This window comes from Cydia strobilella, chromosome 4, assembly GCF_947568885.1.
Source record: "Cydia strobilella chromosome 4, ilCydStro3.1, whole genome shotgun sequence".
Taxonomy (NCBI): Eukaryota; Metazoa; Arthropoda; class Insecta; order Lepidoptera; family Tortricidae; genus Cydia; species Cydia strobilella.
In genome coordinates, this window is record NC_086044.1 from 8,379,063 (window position 1) to 8,405,622 (window position 26,560).

The 26,560-nt window shown below is 37.3% G+C and overlaps 1 protein-coding gene across 1 annotated transcript; it reads left to right on the forward strand.

The window, feature by feature from the left end:
- On the forward strand, nucleotides 1-26,560 carry LOC134740973 (long-chain fatty acid transport protein 4-like). Its single transcript, XM_063673659.1, has 12 exons — nucleotides 1-745; nucleotides 1,391-1,541; nucleotides 4,471-4,708; nucleotides 5,039-5,291; nucleotides 6,607-6,808; nucleotides 11,088-11,198; nucleotides 11,520-11,601; nucleotides 12,009-12,139; nucleotides 12,869-13,019; nucleotides 14,655-14,812; nucleotides 15,995-16,148; nucleotides 25,017-26,560. Exons 1-12 carry the CDS (start codon nucleotides 582-584, stop codon nucleotides 25,175-25,177), a joined length of 1,956 nt encoding a protein of 651 aa, XP_063529729.1. The 5' UTR covers nucleotides 1-581; the 3' UTR covers nucleotides 25,178-26,560.

Consider the following 26,560-nt stretch of genomic DNA (forward strand, 5'->3'; position numbering starts at 1 on the left):
AGTGTAATATCGATAGCTTATTATACAGTAAACTAATGTGGTAGTGTGCAGTGAATGGAGAATTAATTTTGAAGCGCGTTTAACCACCATCTTGGAGTCAACGGCCGGTAGTCCACGTGCTTCTTGTAAAGACTAGCTATCGATTTACAAGAGCTAACAAATCACCGTACACTGTCTTGTACAACCGTACAATTTTTGTCGTTTGTAAACCTCTCAATACCTTGATACTGGCGAAATAGTCCCACTGGGCTGAAGCCATAATTTTAAAAGAAGAAGAAGAAGAAGAAGAAGAACTTCAAAATTCAGCTGTATTTTAACTAATAACGCGACAATTATAGAAGTTGTTGCTGCAATACCTGTTTCTCTCTGTTTTCACCTTATATACGCAGTATTAATGAGAACTTGCTGGAGTCATTATAATCAAGTAGTACCTTGGGTTAAACGCCCATCACTTTAATGGTACTGAAGAGCGTCCACGAATTCTGCGCTACGATCTACTTATCGGCCACTAAAGACAAGGTCCCGCTACAACCGTGGGTCGCCGCTCAGTAAGCCGCTACTCGTGGCGTAAGCAAGTCGCGATGTTACTCGTCGTGGCCGCTGTAATCGCGGCATGTGCCGTTTGCCTCTTTTATGGCTTTCTCTCCACTTTAACATTATCTGTTAGTTTAGTGTTAGTGTATGTTGCTTTGTTCTACTGGAGATGGTGCTACGTCGCCCTAAGGACTGCCCCGAGGGATATTGCGTGAGTTTCCCAATTATGCACGTCATCAATGCTTTATTAAAGTCGGCTGTAATTACCCAATAGGAATTAAAATTCAAGTGGTAAATTAAAGGTAACTGTAATAGACCAAATTAACATTGTACCATCAAATTGACCTTTGTATTCATGGGCCTGTTTTATCACAAACACGAGATCATGAGGAACAAACATATCAAAAATATTATTGTGAGAAGGTCTTAATTTATGAGCAGCAAAATGTTGTTTATTCTTGTGTATTTTACTTACAATTTGATGTACACAGATATTTAATTTGGAAGGTAATATCTACAACTTATAATTGCTAAAATAAATGACCTACATGCTATTTAGTGGAATGTGACAAAAATATGTCTGTACTTCATGACTAACAATAACTTGATTCTTAGGTATTGTATGCTTTGACTTACAATTGAATATGCACAAATATTAAAAATGTAAGTGAATATAGGTATACATGTTAATTAACAAAATAGCGGACATTTTTTCTCAGTTTCTTTTATAATTTTATTTTCTATATATTCTGCCTGATTCATTTCCAAATTTTTGCATTTGTGTATTCTTTAGGAGTCATAGATCTGCTAAAGCTATAATTGATTGATTATACTCATGTTATGTTATTGGTTTTAGAGCCCTAATATGCTACGTAAAATTGCTATGGCTGACGAGGCAGTTAGCAAAGAAAAACTGGACAATTCCAGATGCATTCCATGAAACTGTGGGACATCATCCAAACAAACCATGCTTTCTACATCAAGACGAAGTGTGGACTTTTAAGGAGGTACTGTAGTTCTGTTTGAGTTTTGCTGTTATTTTCTGGTAAATTTTTATAAACAGGTGGAGCCTTATGAAGTTGAACAATACTAACTATAATGTAATTAATGTAGGATTAAATTGAAATAGATGTCATGTACTAATAAAAGGGCTCCAATGACTAAGGCCAGATTTGAACCAGCATCATTAAATTTAGGCTTATTATTAACCGGGCAACTAAAATATTAAACAGGAACTTTCATTAGGCATATAATAATATAATTTGGCCATGCATTAATATTTTAGAGCCTAAAAGTTTATATTGGCTCCAAATATAAGCATCATATTATTAAAAAAACTGGCATCAAATAACCACTCTACCTCGACTCGACTCTGGAACTCGACTCTACCTAATAGCTACGTATCTCACGCGCTTGGAACTGTCTTGGCGCACTAGTAGTAGCCTACTAAAATTATAAAAGTGATGTTTGTACGTGGTTTGTACATAGTTTAACATTCCGTTATTATTCCATAAACATTCAATGTTTAGACCACAAGGTTCAATGTTTAGACCACAATCACTTTTTTAGGATCTTTTTTAGGGTTCCGTACCTCAAAAAGAAAAAAACTGAACCCTTATAGGATCACTCGTGCGTCTGTCTGTCTGTCTGTCTGCATGTCTGTCTGTCTGTCCGTCAGTCGCAGCCTATTTTCTCTGAAACTACTGGACCAATTAAGTTGAAATTTGGTACACATATGTAAGTTTGTGACCCAAAGATGGACATGTAACGTAAACATATTAATTTTAAACACGGGGGCCACTTTTGGGGGGTAAATGAGAAAATTAAAAAATAAAGTTTGTCAATCTATATCGTGTTACATATCAAATGAAAGAGCTCATTGTGAGAATCTCAAATATATTTTTTTTATAATTTTAAGATAAATAGTTTAGAAGTTATTTAAGAAAATAGGCAAAAAATTACCATTCCCCCCTTTATCTCCAAAACTACTGGGTCAAAAATTTCTATAGATCACCGGAAAACCTATTAGAAATGTGCAGTCAAGCGTGAGTCGGACTTAATTACTTAGTTTTTGATCCGATCCCTACGGGTTTTAAAAACATTTCACATAAAAAATACATTGTTTAAATTGTGTAATGTACGGAACCCTTGGAACGCGAGTCCGACTCGTACTTGGCCGGTTTTTTATATTAAAATGACAGCTCAAGTAATGATGGTCGAAATATTAATTTTAAGTGTGCATTTACCTTAATTTGCTATCTAAATATTTTAAAAGAACTTCATTTTTAAATTAATAGATAATCGTTTTCTTGTTAAAATGTGTTTCACAAATTGTCTCCAATATACTAATTCAGTTGCCAAATAAATAATTGGTACTTGCCTTTAAATAAACAAAAGCTGTAATGGCATTAAAATACTACTCATATTGGAACAATTTGATGCTCCGCTTTAGTTGCCAAAGTATTAATTTTATTACCTATTTCTATTTCTTTAAGCTACCGAAATCTGATTAATTAGTTGACCGGTTAAATACGTGCCTTAAATTTATGCGGCAAGAACTGAAGCGCAAATCAAAATTTGTTCTGTGTTTTCGTTTTTTGTAAAATAGTTAAAATGGTGGAAATTGGCATAAAGGACTTAAGTGCCAGTAACGTCTATGGTACTTAAGACCATTGTGAGTTTACTGCGGGTTTACTGTGATAATGACTACATATTTTTTATTTTTGAATTTTTTAAGCTTATGAAGATTACCGCGAGTTCTACAGGTCACAGAGCCACTAGTAATATATGGTTTTAGTTTTATACTTTTTATGGGCCTTTTTTCTCAGTTCAAAGTAAAGCACCTCAGAAATATTACTTTAAAATGAAACTAAGATTGCACTGAATGTGAGTGCAAACATACAGGATGGGCCAATGAAAAATGCGTTTAATTTTTTTTAAATAAATATTTTTTTTTTATGTTTTTTAAATAAAAATTATAATTAGAATTTGGGATCAAGAAATAAATTTTACGTTTTAAAAATTAAATCATCAAGATGTCGTAAAGTTGTTCTGGATAACCCCAAAGCCGTAGCTCGTTTACGCGTTGAGTTCCTTGCATCCGCTCTCACAGACGCTCTCAACCGTTCGATGTTTTCATTAGTAGGTACGCGCAGACCGTGCACGTCCTTGGCGTCGAGATTATAGTGTCGATCCAGTAGCCTCAAATCTGACTATCCATTGTTTGATTAAATTTGTGCTTGGACACTGACGGATATTGCGTAATCCAAACTTAAGTCGAAAACGCCGACGAACAGTCACATAAGAACGATTGTTTAAAAAAAAAGGCTTCAATACAAAACGCTCGCTGCTCCCCCGGGTAAGGCACCATTTTGAATAAAAAATTGGTTTTTTTTTCTATTAAATGACATTTTTCTCAATTGCCTATATTTCATAAATAACGAAAGAGGTCGAGATGAAAAGTTAATTTATCACTGGCCCACCCTGTACATTTTATAATCATAATCATTATAATCATTTTTAACCCCCGACGCAAAAAGAGAGGGGTGTTATAAGTTTATCGTGTCTGTCTGTGTATCTGTCTGTGGTATCGTAGCTCCCAAACGGATGAACCGATTTTCGTTTAGTTTTTATTGTGTCATAGATAATTTTTTACAGTTATGGATAACACCAAAAACGAGAAAAGAAATCCCTTTTTTGTATTTATATTAATGCAATCAAACAAACTGTGTGACCCATCATTAAACGTTTTCACATTAGTGCAATAATAATTTTACTTTTTAAATCAATCCTATGCCAATGACACAGTAGATTTGAATTACCACTTTTATCAGCTGTAAAATTCGTATGATGTAAAATAATACCACACAGTCACATTCAAGTAAAATATTGTTTACACGAGTGTGACTGTGGTTATAGCATAAATATATTTTTAAGGTGGAAGACTTCAGCTTGCGCGTGACAGCCGTGCTGAGAGCGCAAGGCGTAAAGAAGGGCGGCGTAGTTGGTGTCCTGATGAGTAACTGCCCCCAACTGCCCAGCATCTGGCTGGGGGCGGTCCGGCTCGGCGCCGTCTGCCCGCTCATCAACACTAATCAGCGTGGCAACGCGTTAATACACTCCGTCAATGTCGCTAATTGCGATGTAGTGATATTCTCGGAGGAATATCAAACCGGTAATTATTGCGTAATTGACGCGACTATTGTTATGAAGTTGTGGCTGATTGTAATCGCTGGCGTTTTGTTTATATAATATTATTAGTCACTACATTCATGCGTAAAGCAAACACTGTTGCTCGTCCTTGGAGATGGCTCTTCCCTAATTTTTAGCAGAACTATAAACCAAAAGCTGACATGATTGTTTTTGTATTAGTCTATTGTTTAAATCAATTCTATAAGTTGGTTAACTTAACTTTCTCGTAAATGTAATTATTTTGCATACAATGGATTTTTGAAAGAAAAGTAGTAGGGAAAAAAAGAGGCTAATAAAAATTAATGTGTTTCAGCAATTCAAGAGGTAGCAGGTAAATTGAGTCCTTCACTGAAATTATTCAAGTTTGTTCACCGGCCCCTCAATACCGCCAACCCAGAGGCCAAATCGAGCGGCGACCAGATACCTGACTTGACGTCTTTACTGGAGACCACGCCGCCTGCTCCGTGGTCCTTGGCTGATGCTGATGGCTTCCATGGAAAACTTCTATACATCTACACATCTGGAACCACTGGATTGCCTAAGGCTGCCGTTATTTCAAGCTCCAGGTTTGTCTAAAATTATAATCCTATTTACTTCGAGGGTTTGAATGTTTGTATATGTACAGTAAAGATTTGGCATACATACAGCATACAACCTGGGTACTTGTTTGTTTTTTATCCCAGGAGTCATCCTCTAAGGTACACTGCCTTATGGGGCATGAAGTTTGTACCGTAATACAACGATAGAGGAGGGGGATATAGTCTTAGGATTTTTACGCGGATGTAGTAGCGGGCAGGGAATATGTTCATTCATATATAATTTTAGTCTGATATGTAAAGCGCGACTTTCACTTCTGGTCTCAATTACAGCCAGATGCTTTCACCTAGCCTACCGAACATGCAATGTTTAAGCTCGTTAAATATATAATATGGCTATAAAATATACCTAGATTCTAGAGCCTTTAGATAGTTACATTAACAAAAAAATATTCAGCTGAATATATGGGTAATATTTATTCTAGGCCTAAATGTTAACTTAAAATGTGTTTCGATTTGGCAGATGAACGGATCTTTAAAAAAACATAGTGTTAATTGTGTACCTGATAATAAACTTGTTTTTGGTGTCTGTACCTATACATTAACATTTACCTAACAGTTACCTGTGTGTGTACCTACTGTACACCTATTAAATACTTGAGTTCAAGGACTTGTTACGTAAAATAAGAGAAATATGCAGCCAACCTGTATAAGTATACGGTAAAAAAATGTTGGGTGGCTGCATATTTCTCTTATTTTAGGTAACAAGTCCTACTCAAGTAAGTATTTAATAGATGGTACACACACAGTATACTTACCAATGTATACAGGGTGGCTGCATATTTCTCTTATTTTGCGTAACAAGTCCTTTGCAATGCAATGCAATTAATCATGTTGACCTTATGGTGGCCTCTGGGCGGCTAGAAGTTAAAACAAACTCATTGAAAAGAAGTAGTTTGATTGTGGTGTCACTGTTCAAGCTTGGAGTCTTGAGTATTGAATAAAAATCGCAGATACTTAAAAAGCTTCTAATTCTGGTTCCACAAAGGTACTTAAAGTTAATTGTATGTATGAGACAAAATAAATATATTGCGTGTATGACGCGCACACGAGCGTGTATCTCAGAGTCTAGTGGCTCGCTAGGCGTCTATAGGCGGCGGGAGGAGCGGTAGATGGGCCAACTGGTTTAGCGGTGTATGGTCCCCACTTCCCCTCCATTGGTAGGAGCCGCAACAGTCACCTTCTTCGTTTCTTAAAGCATTTTTTTAAAGCATCATGAATCTGATTTCACTGATTAGTATTATCTATTACCATTATTTAAATAGACTATTCTATTTCCCTCCAGATTCGTATTCATGGCAGCGGGTCTCCATTACCTGGGCGGTATAACCCCGGACGACACAGTGTACTGCCCTCTGCCCCTGTACCACACCGCGGGAGGCGTCATCAGCGTCGGCCAAGCGCTACTCTTCGGCTGCACGGTGGCTGTGAAGGCCAAGTTCTCTGCCTCGCAGTACTTCCCGGACTGCATTAAATATAAAGCTACGGTAAGCCAGACTTAAGTATTCACGTCGCCATCCTAGCTGTATAAAACGTAGATACTTATGCTAGAGAACTGACTGTACAAATTTGCGACTCGTACAGCTTAGTTGAGCTTAATTTAAGTCCTGTGTGTGCGGAAAATAGTCAAGTTTTATAGACTAAAATGGTGTGTCATATAGAGTTAGACCAAGCTAACTTGGCAGCGATTTTGATAGCACAGACTGTGCAAGTGTTATTTTAACCGTCATAATTTCATAAGTTGACGTTTAAAATTACACTTGCACAGTCTGTGCTGTCAATATCGCTGCCAACTTAGCTTGGTCTAACAGTAGTAATCAATGGTACCTACTGCTTGTGAAGAAGTAAATAAAAAATGTAAACGAAGTGTTATTTATTTATTTATTTATTATTAGTAGCAGCCTTGAATCTCTTATTACCATTAACTATGTCCGTTCACCTTGAACATCTAGGGAGCTCCTATTGATTGTCATCTCCAGTAGTTAGTCTCGTCATGGTCTCGTCAAAAGGTTTGTATAAATATATACTAGCCTTTTGACGAGACTAACCACTGGAGAGAACAATCAATAGGAGCTCCCAATGCAATAGCGTTTTATGGGATAGGTAGGTCTAATTTTACGGTTTAAACTCACGTGTTTTTAGTCACTCGTAGTGTTTTTAGTAAAAACACGTGAAATTAAAACGTAAAATTAGTTTAATGTTAGTAGTATTACTTATTTTTTATGATTTTTTTAAAAAGTGTCTAAAATAACACTTTTCTCGTAACTCGATTTCTGTGAAGGATCTTACATAAGTATACGAAATCTACATATTGTGGTTGGTCTTTGACGTCTCAAAAAACTGCTCAGAGATTTTAATTTTAAACTACTTAGTTAACACAAAAGTTGTGACCAGAAAACCAGTTTTTTGGCCTAAAATTGTACAACTTTGATGCAAAATATCTCGAAGACTTGAATAAACTTTGAAGTAAATATATACTATATTGCTTAAAGTCATTGCTGTTAAAATGATAAGTTACAAAAAACATGAGTAAACTAAGGTCATTCTAAGGTCATTGGCGCCAGGGAGCCCCTTAATCTAACGTCGTAAGCCTTTCAAGATGAACTATACCCACGGACTCATGTGCATATAGTCGACATAATATGTATACGGTGTTCAAACTTCAAGAAATCTGCCCTTACGTGGCGGAAATAAACAAGTAGTTGTATGAAATTCCGTGTTTTCTCTGACAGCACGATGTGATAAGAAGTCTGGTGAACGGCCGATTATGAGTACGCATGAGATGTACGGTTGTCAGATGTGTAAACTCGGTGGAGGTCAATGTTGCATTCATGCGATGCTGCGTATGTAAACAAATGTATACATAGTTCCATTTTTTAAGATGTCCGAGTGGGGTTGGCTGGTCGAAATATTTAGCAGATGGCGCCAGCATAGCTTGCCCTGTCAATCCCTAGAATTGTGTAAAATTTTTGTTTTTTTAAAGTAATTTAATGCCCTGGATGTCAGCCCTTTAAGCCGAACCCCGTAGAAAAAGGGGCAAGCTATGATGGCGCTATCTATGCAAACCTTTGACAGTTGCCAACCCCATTGTAGAAAGAGACACATTTCTCACTATTTTTTTCGTGAAGTTTTTTAATGCATTGCCAGTGTGAAGTGGTAATGCTCATGTGTGTGTGTGTGTATATGGATAACGCCGCTTTTCTGATTGTACAGCAGCAATAGTTGCTAAGCAGGCGAGGTGTTCAAAATGATCTTGACGCGACTTTATTGCTAAAAGAATAAGAGCGCGTCAAGGTAATTTTGAACACCTCGCCCGCTAAGCAACTATTGCTGCTGACTGTACACACAGCTGCAAAAATGCATACCCACTATGAATGGAATCATAAGTGGGTATGCACTTTTGCAGCTCTCTGTATAATTGTATGAAGGCGCGCACAACCACGCTATGCATGATTTTTAATCGACTGACGATGCAAGAAGGGACCTAAATTTTCCATGTATTGTATAAATATTTCCATGAAACGTTTCCAGATACATCCTTGATAGTAAATAGGAAATAGGCAACTTCGATCGTAGCTTGCAATAAAACACGTGTATGGTACCGGTTTGATGAGAGGCGTTTGTAAACACTAACGCCAGTCTAGCAGTAGACGCAGAGTGAAGGACTTGACGACGGAAATACGTAGAATAAGGTTATGTTCACACACGGCGTAAATTTTTCTCGTATACCGTATACGGTATTTTATCGAATACCGTAGTGCAGCGGTCGGCAACAAGGACCCGCGAGCCTTCCTGGCTATTTTGTATGTCATATTGACAAATATTATTGTTTATATTTTGTTATAATATTAACAAAGTGCGGCCCGCGTCAACTTCGTTAACTACTATACCTTAGCTGCTGAAAGGTTGCCGTAGTGACAGCAAAATTTGTATGGCAACGACAAAATCGTTTACACGGCGTCTACGCGGGAAAGCCATCTAGCCGTGTGAACGATTTTGAACGTTGCCATACAAATTTTGCTGCCACTGCGGTATTCGAAAAAATACGGTATACGAGAAAAATTAACGCCGTGTGACCCCAGCCTTAGAATATCTTTATAAGATTAATTCAACAAATTCATTAATAATGAATTTATCGTAATGTTTATCAAGTACAAGTTGTCAAGATAAATAGCAGACAAGGCCACAAGGTCGATGGTCGATGGATATCTGATAACGGAAGCAAGGGACCAAGGTGAATGACGTACTTAAATAAATAAAAAATATAATAAACTGATAATGAATGAGGACTCATTAGTTAGATAGAAAGAAATAGCAGCTTGTACCTAAAATTATGTGCGAATTTTTTAGCAACATTTACCCTTGTACAAGTATGCACTTGAAAAGAAAAAAATCCTATGATTTTGCTATGCAATGCAATATGCAGCACAAACGGAAATATACCCTTCAAAATTCAAGTTCAATACAATGACAAACGGGCTATTAATTTGACTTGGATGTTTATACGTGCCAAAACGAAATAAAACTAAGGGTGCTATTCCATCTGTCCAATGTGCAATGTGTGTACGCGGAGCCGTGACGTATGTGTGTGACGTCATGTGTCGTCAACTGGTCTTCGCTGGTACTTATGTTGCGCTAACATTCATTAATAGGGGATATTACTGCAATGTTCTGCCACCAGAGTGCAGCACTAGCCTTTTTAGTAAACCATAGAGTATCTTATACATACTGTACCTTTAACAGGTTTTTGACAAGTTTTCAGAGATAATAAAATATGACATTGATGCATCAAGGCGGTTTGTTTACAGAGGACCTACCGGGAATCGCGAATCCGAAATTTCGCTATCTGCCTCTTTATCGCTCGAATATGCAAGTGACAGACATGTTAGATAACGAAATTTCGATTTTCTTGTTACGCGATTGTGGCAGTGGCGCCCCCTAATACGCAGAGTTTCGCGTAATATTCCCTATTAATCGTTATTTATTTCAGTTCAGTCAGTCGCTTTCGTAAAAACTAGTGCCTACGTCAATTCTTGGGATTAGTTGTCAAGCGGACCCCAGGCTCCCATGAGCCGTGGCAAAAATGCCGTGATAACGCGAGGAAGATGATGATTTATTTCGCAAAGGCAAAAGGCTAATGCAGTTATTCGTAAACGCGCTCCAAGCCTATGAGCTATTAATTGTTTGCCTTAATCTGTCATTATTTGCAAGAAAAGGATAACACATAAATTATCTAATATATATCTCTGTAAGGTATGAAGTCAGCACATTTATTTTAAAATGTAATAGCATTAGAATAAAGTCGAAATTTGTGAATATTTTCAATCCTCAACTACCTACTCTATTCGTCCTGTAGGACGAGCATTGAAACGAGTCGAAACCTGCTAAACATTTTAAATCACCAACTTTACCATATTGCCTACATTGAAGAGCTGTGCCTAAGTCGTTCGATTTAAAAGTTTGCAGCATTGCAATAGAGTCGAAAATAGCAAATCATTTTAAATCACCGACATCACCAGGCTCTTTAAGTACCTATGCTATGATGATCATACCGCGGGGTTTTTGCTGCGGGAATGTTTTACACTTGCCAAAAAATAGGTAAACACTGTAAAAACCGATACAATTTTTACAATTGTAAGGACATTTGAGCTTACCTGTTTTTAATTCATAGTTTGGTAATTATCTTACAATAAACAAAAACACACGAAACCATTCCCGCACCAAAAACCCCGATGTATGATGATGACTCCACTATATTGTCGACAGGTGGCGCACTACATTGGTGAGATGTGCCGCTACGTGCTGGCGACGCCGCCCGCGCCGGCCGACAAACAGCACTCCGTTCGTACGATTTTCGGCAACGGCATGCGCCCTCAGGTAAGGAATAAAGATAAAGTACATATTACTTATTTTTTTGGACAGAATTACGTTAAGCGTACATATATTATGCAGAACACATTCCTTCTCAAGAGCCAAAGTAATGCGAGCTAATTTTCTTTTATATACAAATTCACAGGTAATGCATAGCTTATGATAGATAGCTATGATATTCACGTGATTATGTTTACAAATTCCTTCACGTGCTTGTATCCTCAAATATATCATATTCCATAAAAAGTAACATGAGCAGATGTGAAAAAATGTATGTAAAATGAAAAAATTAAAATGATTTTAAAAGAAATTTCGCATACGTTACAGATATGGAATGACTTCGTGACAAGGTTCAATATCAAACACGTTGCTGAGTTTTATGGAGCCACCGAAGGAAACGCCAATATTGGTAGGTAACATTGCCACCAATTCACTTTAGTGCCAACTGATGGGAATTGTTTTTCTCAAAAGTAACTGCTAGTAATTCCCACTAGCCAGTAGTTATCAACAAAATATTCGCAATGTTCAATATTATTACCTTTTTTCTCAGTTGTTGCCAATGGTAAAAAAAGATGACAAGGAAAAAATAGCCAGCTGTTATGCCAGTGGTAACAGTTTGGAGTAGCATCTGGGAATGACCCTATAAAGAGGTAGCTAGTATTATTATTATGAAATCCCTCAACTTTCGTAGACCGTTATTAAGAATAGGAAAATGTCAGTTTTAAATTCAACCACATCATATCGTATCGAGATAAATTTCAAAATCGCTGCATTATATTTAGTACCTTTAATTACCAAAAATATTTTATATTCCAGTAAATATCGACAGCAAACCCGGGGCGATTGGCTTCGTGTCCAGGATTATTCCGAAGGTGTACCCGATCGCGATCATAAAGGTCGACCAGGAGACCGGCGAGCCCATCCGGGACGCTAATGGACTTTGTCAGGTACATTTACCTTGTTATCTATACCCAACGCAAGTTTGTAATTTTAGAATGAGCGTGCGTAAACTGTAGACTTCAACTTGTGTTCTGTTTTGTTGTAATATCAAGCTTAACTTTCTGATTAAGGCCACAAGATGGCAACCCTCCAACGCACAAGCGAATTGTAAAGGGCATCACCTGCTTATTGGCGTGAAGTGTCAATGTCAAGTTTACGATTCAAACCACAAGGTGGCAGACCCTCTAACATTCACGGTCCCTATAATATAGTTAAAGTACTATTTGTTAATACAAATAGTACATGATAATTCCTACCCTTAAAACTTACCTTACTTTAATTATAAAATCTCAGATATAGAATAGCAATTACGAAATTATTATCAAACAGATGAAGTCATTGTGCGTTAAATAAATGGAGACAATCAATTGATTAGTAAGATAACGCCTAATTCATGTATCATTATATCATTAACCACACGCAAACATTAATCACACTATAAATTTTGTTTTATAAAATTGAAGGTTACCATTGAATACGATCTAATAGCAACCAATCGAGACAGCGCCATCTAAAGTTTGCGTTCCAACATAACAAGTGCATAAAGCGATCCATCTCTATCCGAGGGAATTTATTGGCCCGAGCGTAGCGAGGACCAATATAGTCGAGGATAAAAATGAAGAGGGGGCAATTACCCGGTTTTACGCCCCGTCTTAAGTGTTAATAATGTTTTACAGTTAGCGCAGCCAGAGGAGCCGGGTGTGTTCATCGGCAAGATATCGCCCAACAACCCCACGCGTGCCTTCCTGGGCTATGTCGACAAGTCCGCCTCCGACAAGAAGATCGTCAGAGACGTGTTCGCCAAGGGAGACTCTGCGTTCATCTCCGGTAACTAGCCAGTGTAATTACATGATCTCACCCAACAACTCCGCGCGTGCCTTCCTGAGCTACGTTGACAAGTCCGCCTCCGACAAGAAGATCGTCAGAGACGTGTTCGCCAAGGGAGACTCTGCGTTCATCTCCGGTAACTAGCCAGTGTAATTACATGATCTCACCCAACAACTCCGCGCGTGCCTTCCTGAGCTACGTTGACAAGTCCGCCTCCGACAAGAAGATCGTCAGAGACGTGTTCGCCAAGGGAGACTCTGCGTTCATCTCCGGTAACTAGCCAGTGTAATTACATGATCTCACCCAACAACTCCGCGCGTGCCTTCCTGAGCTACGTTGACAAGTCCGCCTCCGACAAGAAGATCGTCAGAGACGTGTTCGCCAAGGGAGACTCTGCGTTCATCTCCGGTAACTAGCCAGTGTAATTACATGATCTCACCCAACAACTCCGCGCGTGCCTTCCTGAGCTACGTTGACAAGTCCGCCTCCGACAAGAAGATCGTCAGAGACGTGTTCGCCAAGGGAGACTCTGCGTTCATCTCCGGTAACTAGCCAGTGTAATTACATGATCTCACCCAACAACTCCGCGCGTGCCTTCCTGAGCTACGTTGACAAGTCCGCCTCCGACAAGAAGATCGTCAGAGACGTGTTCGCCAAGGGAGACTCTGCGTTCATCTCCGGTAACTAGCCAGTGTAATTACATGATCTCACCCAACAACTCCGCGCGTGCCTTCCTGAGCTACGTTGACAAGTCCGCCTCCGACAAGAAGATCGTCAGAGACGTGTTCGCCAAGGGAGACTCTGCGTTCATCTCCGGTAACTAGCCAGTGTAATTACATGATCTCACCCAACAACTCCGCGCGTGCCTTCCTGAGCTACGTTGACAAGTCCGCCTCCGACAAGAAGATCGTCAGAGACGTCTTTGCCAAGGGAGACTTGGCGTTCATCTCCGGTATCTAGCCAGTGTAATAACGTAATCTCGCTCGACAATCCCCCGCGCGCCCTGTGGAACGCGCCTTTAGGTTGGACATGAGAATTTTCTGTTTTTCGGTGATAACTTTTTATTTTGTTGGAAAATAATCGTAGCAAAATTTGGGAATAGTTTTAAAAGAACCAAGATCCTTACTAATTTCATAGATTTTTGTTTGGATAATAATAAGTTATCGTCGAAAAACAGAAAATTCTCATGTCCAACCACATGTATGGCGTCGTTCCACAGTGGCGCGAAGTGATCAAGTTCGCGTCCAACGAGAACTTCTAGTGAGACGTGTTCTATTTATGCGAAATTGTAGAATAGTTTATGTTGTTATTATCCTACAATAACTAGTTACATCGTCGTCAACGCCTGTAAAATGTATAGTTCAAATTAAGCAGCAGTATCCTCGGCACTCTAAATTGAACCGTAATGCTATATTATTAAAAGTCTCAGTTTGATGTAAATGGAAGTGTCACAACCGCGGAGCGTCATTACCACTTTTAACAAACCGTTAACCATGGTACGATCCAATCTAGGGTGCAGCAAAACTTGTGGCTGCCTTCATTCATGATAAGTTTCCTCCTCACAAAGGTGGATGTATAAATTGAAATGTGGCAACGCAGAACATTATAAACCCCTGGGTGCTGGGTGTGTTACAGGTGACATCCTCGTGGCGGACGAGCTGGGCTACCTGTACTTCCGGGACCGCACGGGCGACACGTTCCGCTGGCGCGGCGAGAACGTCAGCACCACCGAGGTGGAGTCGGCCGTGTCGCGCGTCGCGGATCAGAGGGACGCTGTGGTCTACGGAGTCGAGGTAACGATAACGAGACACGCCCTAATGCTGGGGCCACACTAACTGGAAACGCCGGGAAACGCGTTAATTGGACGTCTTTCATACAGCCACACTGGGATTATCGCGATAATCAACGGCGTTTCCCGCCGTTTCCCGCCGTTTCCCGTTAGTGTGGCTCCGACATAACAATCACAAGAATCTAGCCGCTATACAAATGAAGTTACGCTCTCATTTTAAAACGATATGCTTAAATAATATAAAACGTGGCATGAACATTATAGCAAAATATATATTTACAGTACATATGGTGCTACTTTACCGCACTAGTGCGATAATTAGCACATTACGCAACTATGTATGTCAAAAATTTAAAGGACAATATGTACTGTAAAACATTGTACGATACATGTGCGGATAGGTAATTCGCAACTCGTGTCGATTTACAACACTCCCTTCGGTCGTGTTTTAATTTATCGCCACTCATATTAAATTATTTTAAAACTGGTCACTCACGTATTATTAAGTCGAATAGCTCGACATGTTTCGATCCAATTTACGAGGATCGTCTTCACGGAGCAACGACACGTCTTCACTGGTCGAGGGCGCGCCGTGTACTCAACGCAGTACGCAGTTTGAGTCTCACGGGAGTTTTATAGTTATCGCCACTCGTTGCGAATTTCCTATTTTTCGCACTTGTATCGTAACGTACTATTATGTCTGGTAGTGGTAATCGAAAAATCAAAACCATTTATTGTCAGGCAACGAAGGAGTAAACCTATACTATTAGAAGTATCTAATTTGTTTATAATAGTATAGTAACCTATACTATTATAAACAAATTAAATTATTCCAGCACTGGGGGCCTTGGTCACTTTTTCTTAGTATATGACATTTATTTCAGTTTGTAAGTAAACCTACACAAAAATTCCGATCCAATTCTGAGAGACATGTAACTCCTACTAGAATGCGACTAGTTATCGACTACTTATTCGCTCCATAATCGTGCGTGGAACTAGATGTGGATATCGTAAGAATAAAAGAGATCATTGATTTTGATTGACCTAGCCGGCGAGAACTTTCTAAAAACTGCTAAAGATAAAAAGACGACTATCTTAAATTTAAAACCAAGAGGTCATTTTTTGGCAGGCAAATTTAAGTCCCTGAGACACAAGGAGTTAATGATAAACAATTGAAATTGCACAGGTTCCGAACACGGAGGGGCGCGCGGGGATGTGCGGCGTCGTCGACGGCGACGGGACCCTGGACCTGGCGCAGCTGGCCGCGGACCTCGCCAAGGACCTGCCCGTCTACGCCCGCCCCGTCTTCGTGCGGGTCATGCCCAGCATGGACATGACAGGTAGGTTTACTAGATAGTGCCAAATTCTTAGGCCTAAACAGGAAGTCTCATATTGAAAAATTAAATTAAAGAATATCCAGCCAGTGTTATGCTCTTTCCGTTTTATCTAGTACTTGCTCAGAAGACATAGTACAAAAAGCCTATTATGGAAATGTTTACCCTCTTTTAAATTATGGTGTTATATACTGGGGAAATTCTGTCAATTGGGGAACATTGGGACAATGTACATATGGGATCCAGAGGCTTAGTTTATAAGTTATTAAAAGTTAGTATAGGTTTAACTGACATAGGCTTAAGGGAATGTACACTAACACTATGGACATTAGTCTGAAATAAAATATATTGATTGATTGATTGAATAATAGGGATAAGCTTGCCTTTGTACCTAAATTTATATGAATTTCATGTTATCAATTTTTGTTTTGTACAATAAAGTGATTTACTACTACTACTACTGAATGTCAAAACAACTTTTAAGCTACAGAAGAAATGTATACGCATTATATACCGCCTCTATAACAGGGAATCCCTCTGAAATATTTTCAAGGATAATAAATTCCTTACCTTAACTGGCCTATACATCCTTGAGCTCGTTTGTGATCGTTTGTGTCGTTCAATAAACATTATTTTAACTTCTGGTCATGGTCCGAGAGCTGGTGGAAATTTGGAGTAGGTCCTTGAGGCAAGCTGAAAATTTACTTGATGCTTCTCCTATCTTACCCTACCTCAGCACTACAAGTCTGGCTGCAGGGTAGCGGGTCTAAACCAACCTATAAATTTTTAAAGAATTTTTTTTTTGGTGCCCAAAAAAGGTTCTTGAGGCAATCTGTAATTTCTAAGTGAAAATTGAATATCTAAATAGTCATAAAAAAATTATGCCAGACGATTTGGCCGGGTCTTTAACCTTGCCAAACGCGTGCAAAATATTTTTTTTTTTAATTCAAAAAAGGTTCTTGAGGCAATCTGTAATTTTTACAGGTTAAAGTTAAGTATCTAAATAGTCATAAAAAAAATAAGCCAGACGATTTGGTCGGGGCCTTCTACCTGCCAGACGATCTAGAAAGTTACGTATGGCACTTACTCGCACGCAAAATTAAGTTTGTTATCCTGTATAAATGTATGCTAATACAAAGTTATTTTTGTAGTGCAGTAAATTAAAGGTAAAAGGTACAAATTAGGATGTACGATGTGATTGTGATTATGAATATTTGTATATTTATGATAATTATGTACACTGAGTATTAGTAGGGATATAGTAAATGTAATATGACCGAATTTATAAGAATGTATTGTAATTTTAATAAATACATGTACAATTTAAATACAGAATAGTAATGTGTTGTAATTATTATAATGTGTGAATTTGTTATTTTATTATTAATGCTTGAATAATACAAATAATAATACAAATATGATGATGATGGTGATTGTTTCATGTACTCATAGGTTATTTAGTGTGTGGGGTAAAAGGGGGCGAGAATTTTATTATTTTTGCGCTACTACGCACGGTTTAGAAGCTAGAGCCATATATATATATTTATTTTTCGTTGTTTTTAAATTTCATAATTTTTGCGCTACGACGCACGGTTTAGCAGTTACAGCCCTATAACTTTTTTTTTTTTTTTTATCATTGTGTTTTTTATATCACTTATGGGTTCCTGGAAAGGGAACGAAAATTTGATTGTTTTTGTGCTACGACGCACGGTTTTGGAGATACAGCCCTATAAAGTTGTTTTTTTTTCTTTTTGGTAATTTTTTATATTAACTCCTAAAGCTTTCCTAAAGGGGAGGAAAATTTTGATTATTTTTGCGCTACGACGCACGGTTTAGCAGATACAGCCCTATAACGTTTTTTTGTTGTTTTTTATTATTATTGTGTTTTTTATTTATCACATGGGTTTTTTAAAGGGGAACGAAAATTTTATTTATTTTACGCTACGACGCACGGCTTAGGAGATACAGCCCTATAAAGATATTTCTTTTGTTTTTTTTTTTTTTTTTTCAAATATAAATTAAGGATCATATCTAGAGGGGAACGAAAATTTTATTATTTTTGGCGACGCATGGTTTAGGAGATACAGCCCTATGAAGATTTTTTTTTGTTTTTTTTTTAAATATAAATTAAGGGTTACCTAGAGGGAAACGAAAATTTTATTATTTTTCGCTACGACGCATGGTTTAGGAGATACAGCCCTATAAATTTATTTTTCTTTTTTTTTCTTTTTTGATTTTCATTGTGTTCTTTATTATATTTCTTTGGGGTTTTTTAAAGGGGAACGAAAATTTGATTTATTTTACGCTACGACGCACGGCTTAGGAGATACAGCCCTATAAAGATATTTCTTTTGTTTTTTTTTTTTTTTTCAAATATAAATTAAGGATCATATCTAGAGGGGAACGAAAATTTTATTATTTTTGGCGACGCATGGTTTAGAAGATACAGCCCTATGAAGTTTTTTTTTTTTTTTTTTTAAATATAAATTAAGGGTTACCTAGAGGGAAACGAAAATTTTATTATTTTTCGCTACGACGCATGGTTTAGGAGATACAGCCCTATAAATTTATTTTTCTTTTTTTTTGTTTTTTGATTTTCATTGTGTTCTTTATTATATTTCTTTGGGGTTTTTTAAAGGGGAACGAAAATTTGATTTATTTTACGCTACGACGCACGGCTTAGGAGATACAGCCCTATAAAGATATTTCTTTTGTTTTTTTTTTTTTCAAATATAAATTAAGGATCATATCTAGAGGGGAACGAAAATTTTATTATTTTTGGCGACGCATGGTTTAGAAGATACAGCCCTATGAAGATTTTTTTTTTGTTTTTTTTTTTAAATATAAATTAAGGGTTACCTAGAGGGAAACGAAAATTTTATTATTTTTCGCTACGACGCATGGTTTAGGAGATACAGCCCTATATTTTTTTTTTCTTTTTTTTTTCTTTTTTGATTTTCATTGTGTTCTTTATTATATTACTTTGGGGTTTCATAAAGGGGAACGAAAATTTTATTATTTTTGCGCTACGACGCATGGTTTAGTAGATACAGCCCTATAAAGATTTTTTTGTCTTTTTGGTTTTTTTTTTTCAAATATAAATTAAGGGTTACCTAGAGGGGAACGAAAATTTTATTATTTTTGCGCTACGACGCATGCTATAAAGATTTTGTTTTTTTTTGCGTTTATTTTAAATATAAATTAAGGGTTGCTTACGCGGGAAAGAAAATTTGATTATTTTTGCGCTCCGACTAAAACAAATTTCAGCTGTTTAGCCCGTTCGCATGAACACAGATGCCATGTTTACATTAAAATAAAAAAAATACTCAATTTCGTATGAAATTCCTTTAAGCGAGGTTTAGACTAGCAATAACTTGCATGCAATTTTCATTACATTGCGGTATCTGATAAACATTTTGAATGCAGTTTACCTTAGTAGTCGGTAATGTAACGTAAATTGCATGAAAGTTCTTGCTAGTCTAAACCTCGCTTTACAGTTCTCTCGAGTTGCTCCGCCCGAAACGTGATACTTTGAAGGCTGTTTTGACGCACATGAGTTCGATATTTCATTGCATGTCAAGAAAATTAAACGATTAAAAACGATTATCGTTCCAAAAACTTGTTATTTAACTGTACAGCGAAGAAAATAATTTAAATAACTTATAGTGACGTCACAAAGTTTGTGACTCCCTCACAACATGTCACATTTTCTTGACCCCCTCCCCCCCTAAACGTGTGATGTAATTAATTTTATTTCATTTATTCATTTATTTCAATCAACTTAGGGTCATAATACATTACATTATAACATTACATAAAATTATTATATTACAGTTAAGATTAAAATTAAAATTAAATTAGACTAAAATTATATTAAACCCCTAAAATAATTAATTAATTATTTAATAAATTATTTATTATTTAATTATATTATATGTTATATGAAAGATGAAAAAAAAAATCATGAACACAGCCATGCACGCCATGTTTACATTAAAATAAAATAAAAATATTTCCCGGCCTAGGCCTTCGTCATAACTAATGAACTACCCATGTATCTACAATAGAGATACAGCTGGACATATTGTCGCTAATTTCATATGTACTATGCCCACACCCTATTCATACCCATAATTATCATAAATATATACTCACAATCACATCGTACATCCAAATTTGTACTTTTCTATCTTTAATTTTCTGCACTACAAAATTAACTTTGTATTAGCATACATTTATACAGGATAACAAACTTAATTTTGCGTGCGAGTAAGTGCCATACGTAACTTTCTAGATCGTCTGGCAGGTAGAAGGCCCCGACCAAATCGTCTGGCTTATTTTTTTTATGACTATTTAGATACTTAACTTTAACCTGTAAAAATTACAGATTGCCTCAAGAACCTTTTTTGAATTTTTTGAAAAAATATTTTGCACGCGTCTGGCAAGGTTAAAGACCCGGCCAAATCGTCTGGCATAATTTTTTTATGACTATTTAGATATTCAATTTTCACTTGTAGAAATTACAGATTGCCTCAAGAACCTTTTTTGGGCACCAAAAAAAAAATTCTTTAAAAATTTATAGGTTGGTTTAGACCCGCTACCCTGCAGCCAGACTTGTAGTGCTGAGGTAGGGTAAGATAGGAGAAGCATCAGGCAAATTTTCAGCTTGCCTCAAGGACCTACTCCAAATTTCCACCAGCTCTCCGTCTATCAGCACGGCGTGATAATTTACGCCCTCAATATTAGTACAATATATTGCTCCCGAGGGTTAATAACACAACATATTGCAATAGTACATTTATCTCGGCCATCAAAGTTTTCAACCGTTTACGAAAAAGCGGACAGTCATTTAAACGACAGCTAAAGCAGTGGCTAATAGATCATGTTTTTTATGATTTGAATGAGTATTTTTGATTTAAAACTGTATAATTTTAGATGTACTTATTATAAATTTAAATGATCTGATGTATTTAATATTGTAATTATGTAAAATATTGTACACTCGAAAAGGGTAGCTGTTGGTACTATGCATAATTTTTACATCTTGTTTGACACGGTAAACAATAAACATATTCTCTTATTCTACAAATCTAACCGAGGGCCAAGCCAAGTAAGATGCTAAGATTTAATCCATTAATTACGTCACACGAATTTCGAGGTTTTTTGACCCCTCCCCCCTCCTTGTCACACTTGGTCACATTTGGCAAACCCCTCCCCCCCTGGTGTGACGTCACATTTTTTCAATGAAATCGGCAAATCGAATTAAGTATTATTAATATTTTATCAAAATATTGAAAGAAATATTAGTAATTTTATAACCCAAAACCGATTAAAAAGATTATAGTTCCAAAAATTTGTTATTTAACTGTACAGCGAATAAAATAATTTAAATAAGTTAAAGTGACGTCACAAAGTTTGTGACTCCCCCTCCCCCTTGTCACAACATGTCACATTTATTTGTGTCAAACGTGTGATGTAATTAATGGATGGCCCCTAAATGTCGATAGACTATCGCTCAAAGAGTGAACTTTAACTTTGGACTGGTAGTGTATGTCAAACTTGACTTGAACATGGGGAAGAATCTGCTGTACTATATCCGCTCGGTCTTCATGCGGTTTCATACTCGGTTTACTAGGAACAATAGGGATCATAGCACTAGAAACAGGACCTGTTCAAGGACCTGCCGATCTACGCCCGCCCGGTGTTCATGCGGCATATATTAAAGACGTTATATTAAAGACGAACTTTCAAGACTTTTGTGTGCCGAAGACTAGCACATATTAAAGGATTTGCCACACTGGATGCGGTCAGCGGTCAGGTCAAACCCGCATTATGTATAAACAACATTGACAGCCACCTTTGAAGTTGAAGTTTGACCTGACCGCTGCCCGCAGAACGCATCCAGTGTGGCAAATCCTTAAGGGCATGTAAGGGTGTACCGAAAAAAAAAACTGTAAACTTCAAATAAATAAATCACACATTTTTTTTCTTTCTGAGCGATTATCTCTAAATGTCTCTAGATATCAAAAAATGCGTGATTTATGTATCCATGCCAAATTGCAGTTTTCTAGCACTAACGATCACAGAGTAAAGCCTCGGACAGACAGACAGACAGACATGGCGAAACTATAAGGGTTTCTAGTGACTACGAAACCCTAAAAAGAGCCACTTCCCGGCCTAGGCCTGCAACTTTGTATGAAATTTCATTCAAAACCTCTCGTCTAGCCGCGCCTAATATGAATAACATAATATCATGTTTGAGAAAAAATGTCTAGCCCGCGGCAGACAATTTCATTCAAAACCTTTCGTCTAGCCGCGCCTAATATGAATAACATAATATCATGTTTGAGAAAAAATGTCTAGCCCGCGGCAGACAATTATAAAGACTGTAATGCCAGTTCATAAAGCAGCAACAATAGAAAAGTGTTTTGTAAATTCTGTGTTTTGACGTGAAAATGGAATGTTATTTCAGAAACGCGGAGAATGTAAAAGCAAAAAACTTGCCTGTGTTTACAAATAGACAGCCAAATACAACACATCATACCAACTTATGTTTTTGCAATAAGGTTTACCAATTGTAAGTTAACCCTTCAGACGAAAGGAGTGCCTGGCGTCCGTTGGCTCGTTGGGTAGACGACATTCGGAAGACTGCGGGTCACTTCTGGATGAGATTGGCTCAGGACCGAGATAAGTGGCGTACTCGAAGAGAGGCCTATGCTCAGCAGTGGGCGATAAAAGGCTGATGTGATGATGACATGATGAAGTTCATGTGTGGCGCGTCATCGTGAACCTTGTCGCAATGCAGCACGAATGTTGATATTGGGCTGTAGCCGCGCGCGTTAGTTTTCGTCTTTGGCGGTCAAAGCGTTTGGACACAACATGGAGTTTTGAAGCGTAGTTAAACTAATTAATGTATCTGATCGGGACAATGATTTCCCTTTCAATTGAGAGGTGCAAAACTTTCATTAAACTTAATTAGAATTCAATACCTTTTGCATGGATCCATGTTCCGGCAAACGAGAGATTAAATCCAAATAAATACGTTATCAACATTAAAGACATTGTCACAACCTGTTCGTTCCGCTAGTACGCCATTGTTGCCTTATAATCTTGCATAAATGAGAACTCGTCACACGGCCTTCGGATTGGATTGAGGTCCGCGGTGACAAACTGTTTTAGGTATATGTAGAGTAGTTTGTTTTCAATTTAAGTAAGCCTCTAGATCTCTAGAAGCTTGATTGGACGCTGTGACTGTGAGACAGAATGAAGCTTAACATGCATCATCTTCCTCGCGTTATCCCGGCATTTTGCCACGGCTCATGAGAGCCTGGGGTCCGCTTGCCAACTAATTCTAAGAATTGACGTAGGCACTACTTTTTACGAAAGCGACTGCCATCTGACCTTCCAACCCAGAGGGGAAGCTAGGCCTTATTGGAATTAATCCGGTTTCCTCACGATGTTTTCCTTCACCGAAAAGCGACTGGTAAAAAATATCAAATGATATTTCGATTATTTCGTACATTGGTACGAGCCGGGGTTTGAACCCGCGACCTCTGGATTGAAAGTCGCACGCTCTTACCGCTAGGCCACCAGCGCTCTCTTGCTGAAGAAGCTCTCTTGCTCGCAATGAAGCTTAACATGCTATTTAGTAAAAAACCGGCCAAGTGCGAGTCGGACTCGCGCACGAAGGGTTCCGTACCATTACGCAAAAAACGGCGAAAACATCACGTTTGTTGTATTCTGTTTTTAGTATTTGCTGTTATAGCGGCAACAGAAATACATCATCTGTGAAAATTTCAACTGTCTAGCTATCACGGTTCATGAGACAGACAGACGGACAGCGGAGTCTTAGTAATAGGGTCCCGTTTTTACACTTTGGGTACGGAACCCTAAAAATAAAGACTGCGTTTACCTTCGGTACACTTGTGTAGTGTGTACCGACACAAAATAAACAGATTCAAAACACAATTATTTAATACTAGCTTTTGCCCGCGACTTCGTCTGCGTGGAATTAGTAATTTGGGTACCTTAATTCTTAAACAGATCTGCTTTTTAAACCACCCTTTTTTCACTCCCAAATTGGTCCACACTATACATTTCCACCCCATTTTTTACACCCTTAAGGGATGATTTTAGGGATAAAAGTTGTTCTATATCCTTTCCCACAGCTCAAACTATCCCCATACCAAGTTTCATCTAAATCGGTTCAGCGGTTATTGATTCCCCATACAAATTTCCACCCCCATTTTCACCCCCTAGAGGGGTGAGTTCTGGGATAACAGGTATCCTATGTCCTTCCCCGGGACTCAAACTATCTGTATACCAAATTTCAACTAAATCGGTGCAGCGGTTTAAGCGTGAAGAGGTAACACACAGACAGACAGACAGACTTTCGCATTTATAATATTAGTATGGATAATAATAAGATTTTGGCGATGAGTTAAAATAATACGTAAAAGTGGTTTTTCTTACTTTTCTTAGGTTTTTAGACAGACAAGTTTTCAATTATGATTGAAATTTGACGAACACAAACAAGAAAATAGAAGACACGACCGTTACCCGTGTTTATTTACATTGTTGGTAAACTACATTAATTGATAAATTAATAACACGAGCTTATGAACTTGTTCGAAGTCCGACTTAGTCACGGATCATCCGTTTACTGTTTGTTCAATATATTTACCCACCTAAAAATGCGCTTATCTTTTGTTTTGACGAGTGTCTTATTTTTTTGTTTAAATCTGTTTTTACTATTGCCTTTTGTAACCTCGCAAACTTACTAACAAGTTAATTGAACTATCAAATATTTTAGAGATTTTCAAAGTTAATCACCTTTTCTATAAAACACGAATTAAAGCATGTTTTTTTTTTCAGGTACATTTAAAATGAAGAAAACTGACTTGCAAAAAGAAGGTTTCGATCCTGCCCTAGTGAAGAAAGACAAACTTTACTACCTCGACTCGAAGTTGGGTCGATACCTACCGCTAGGCTCGGAAGAGTATGAAAAAATTGTGAAAGGACAAATAAGAATATGATAATTTTGTAGTAAAAGATGGTTTTACGTGTCGTCTGGTTTAGACGTGAAGGTTCTTCGATAGTTTTTATAGCCTTTTTAGTGAGTGGCGTCCTTACTTTATTTATAGAAAAAGTTTACTGAATGTTGATTCTGAGCAATTAACCGCACTGAGCTTAAAACTTAACCATAGTAAATATATGACTGGCTGTATCTCAGTAATATACCTATCCAAATGCCACTTACCTTACCTGTCTTTAATTATTATTTTATAATCATATAAATAAATCTTAGACACGCTTATTACCATAATACCTTTATAATCAGGCTACTTGCAAATGTTTGTCTTTACTCTGTGCATTGCCCGTTTTATTAAAGCATTTAAAAATAATCATCATCATGTCAGCCGATAGACGTCCACTGCTGGACATAGGCCTCCCCCAAGGCTCGCCACTCCGAGCGATCCTGTGCTGCTCGCATCCACCGGATTCCCGCGACCTTCACCAGGTCGTCGCTCCATCTCGTAAAATAATATTACTATGTAATAATATTTTTGCTATCACATGCTTTTGAATGTACTTTCTAGATCTGTCTCGATTAAGATAGATACCCGTTGTGATATCAGGACGAATTACTCAAATATCTCAAATCAGTTTTTGTTTCTGGTTCTCGATAGATAAGAGTTGAGGCGAAAATTGCTAATATCGTAGGTTCGTGAATATCAACTACCTTAATTATTCTAAGGAAGTAAAAATCAAATAGGTACACGTCCTATTCTTCATTGTACGAGAAAACGCGTGTACACGACAGCAATTTTTACATCAACTTCTTAGTAGGTAGGTACTTAAGTAGATCAAGTTAGTTTTAATTGGTGTTTGGGATGAATTTTATTATTTTTTCCCTTTGGTTTTGGTCAAGAATTGGGAACTAGATGCATAGTAGGAACGGTACTTACGCGTCTTTAAAAATTTTAAAATTTTCGTACAATATCATGCTATTTGTATAAATTAGTTAATTTATTATTTGCTTGTTACAAGTAATAGTTCACCATAATGAACATTGTTATTTGTTTATCATTACCGTAATTGTGTCAATTCAAAACTGTAATTTTGTATGTATTGTGATATTTATTATGCTTAAAGCGGTACTAATTAAGAATATGAAAACTACATGAACTTATTGTATCTACTTGTTTTTTTTCTTTAAAATCTACTTTAAAAAAAAAAGGTACAAACAAAATAAAAATGCGTTATTCCAATAACTTTGTAAGACTGACCGCATATTTTGTAAGAATTTATTTTTAGCATTATTTTTCTTTTCAAAAACCTTATATTTATAAATATGTATTGTACAGATGTTTAAGAATTTGTAAGTCTTGTGGTCGGAATACAGTTAATATATTTTC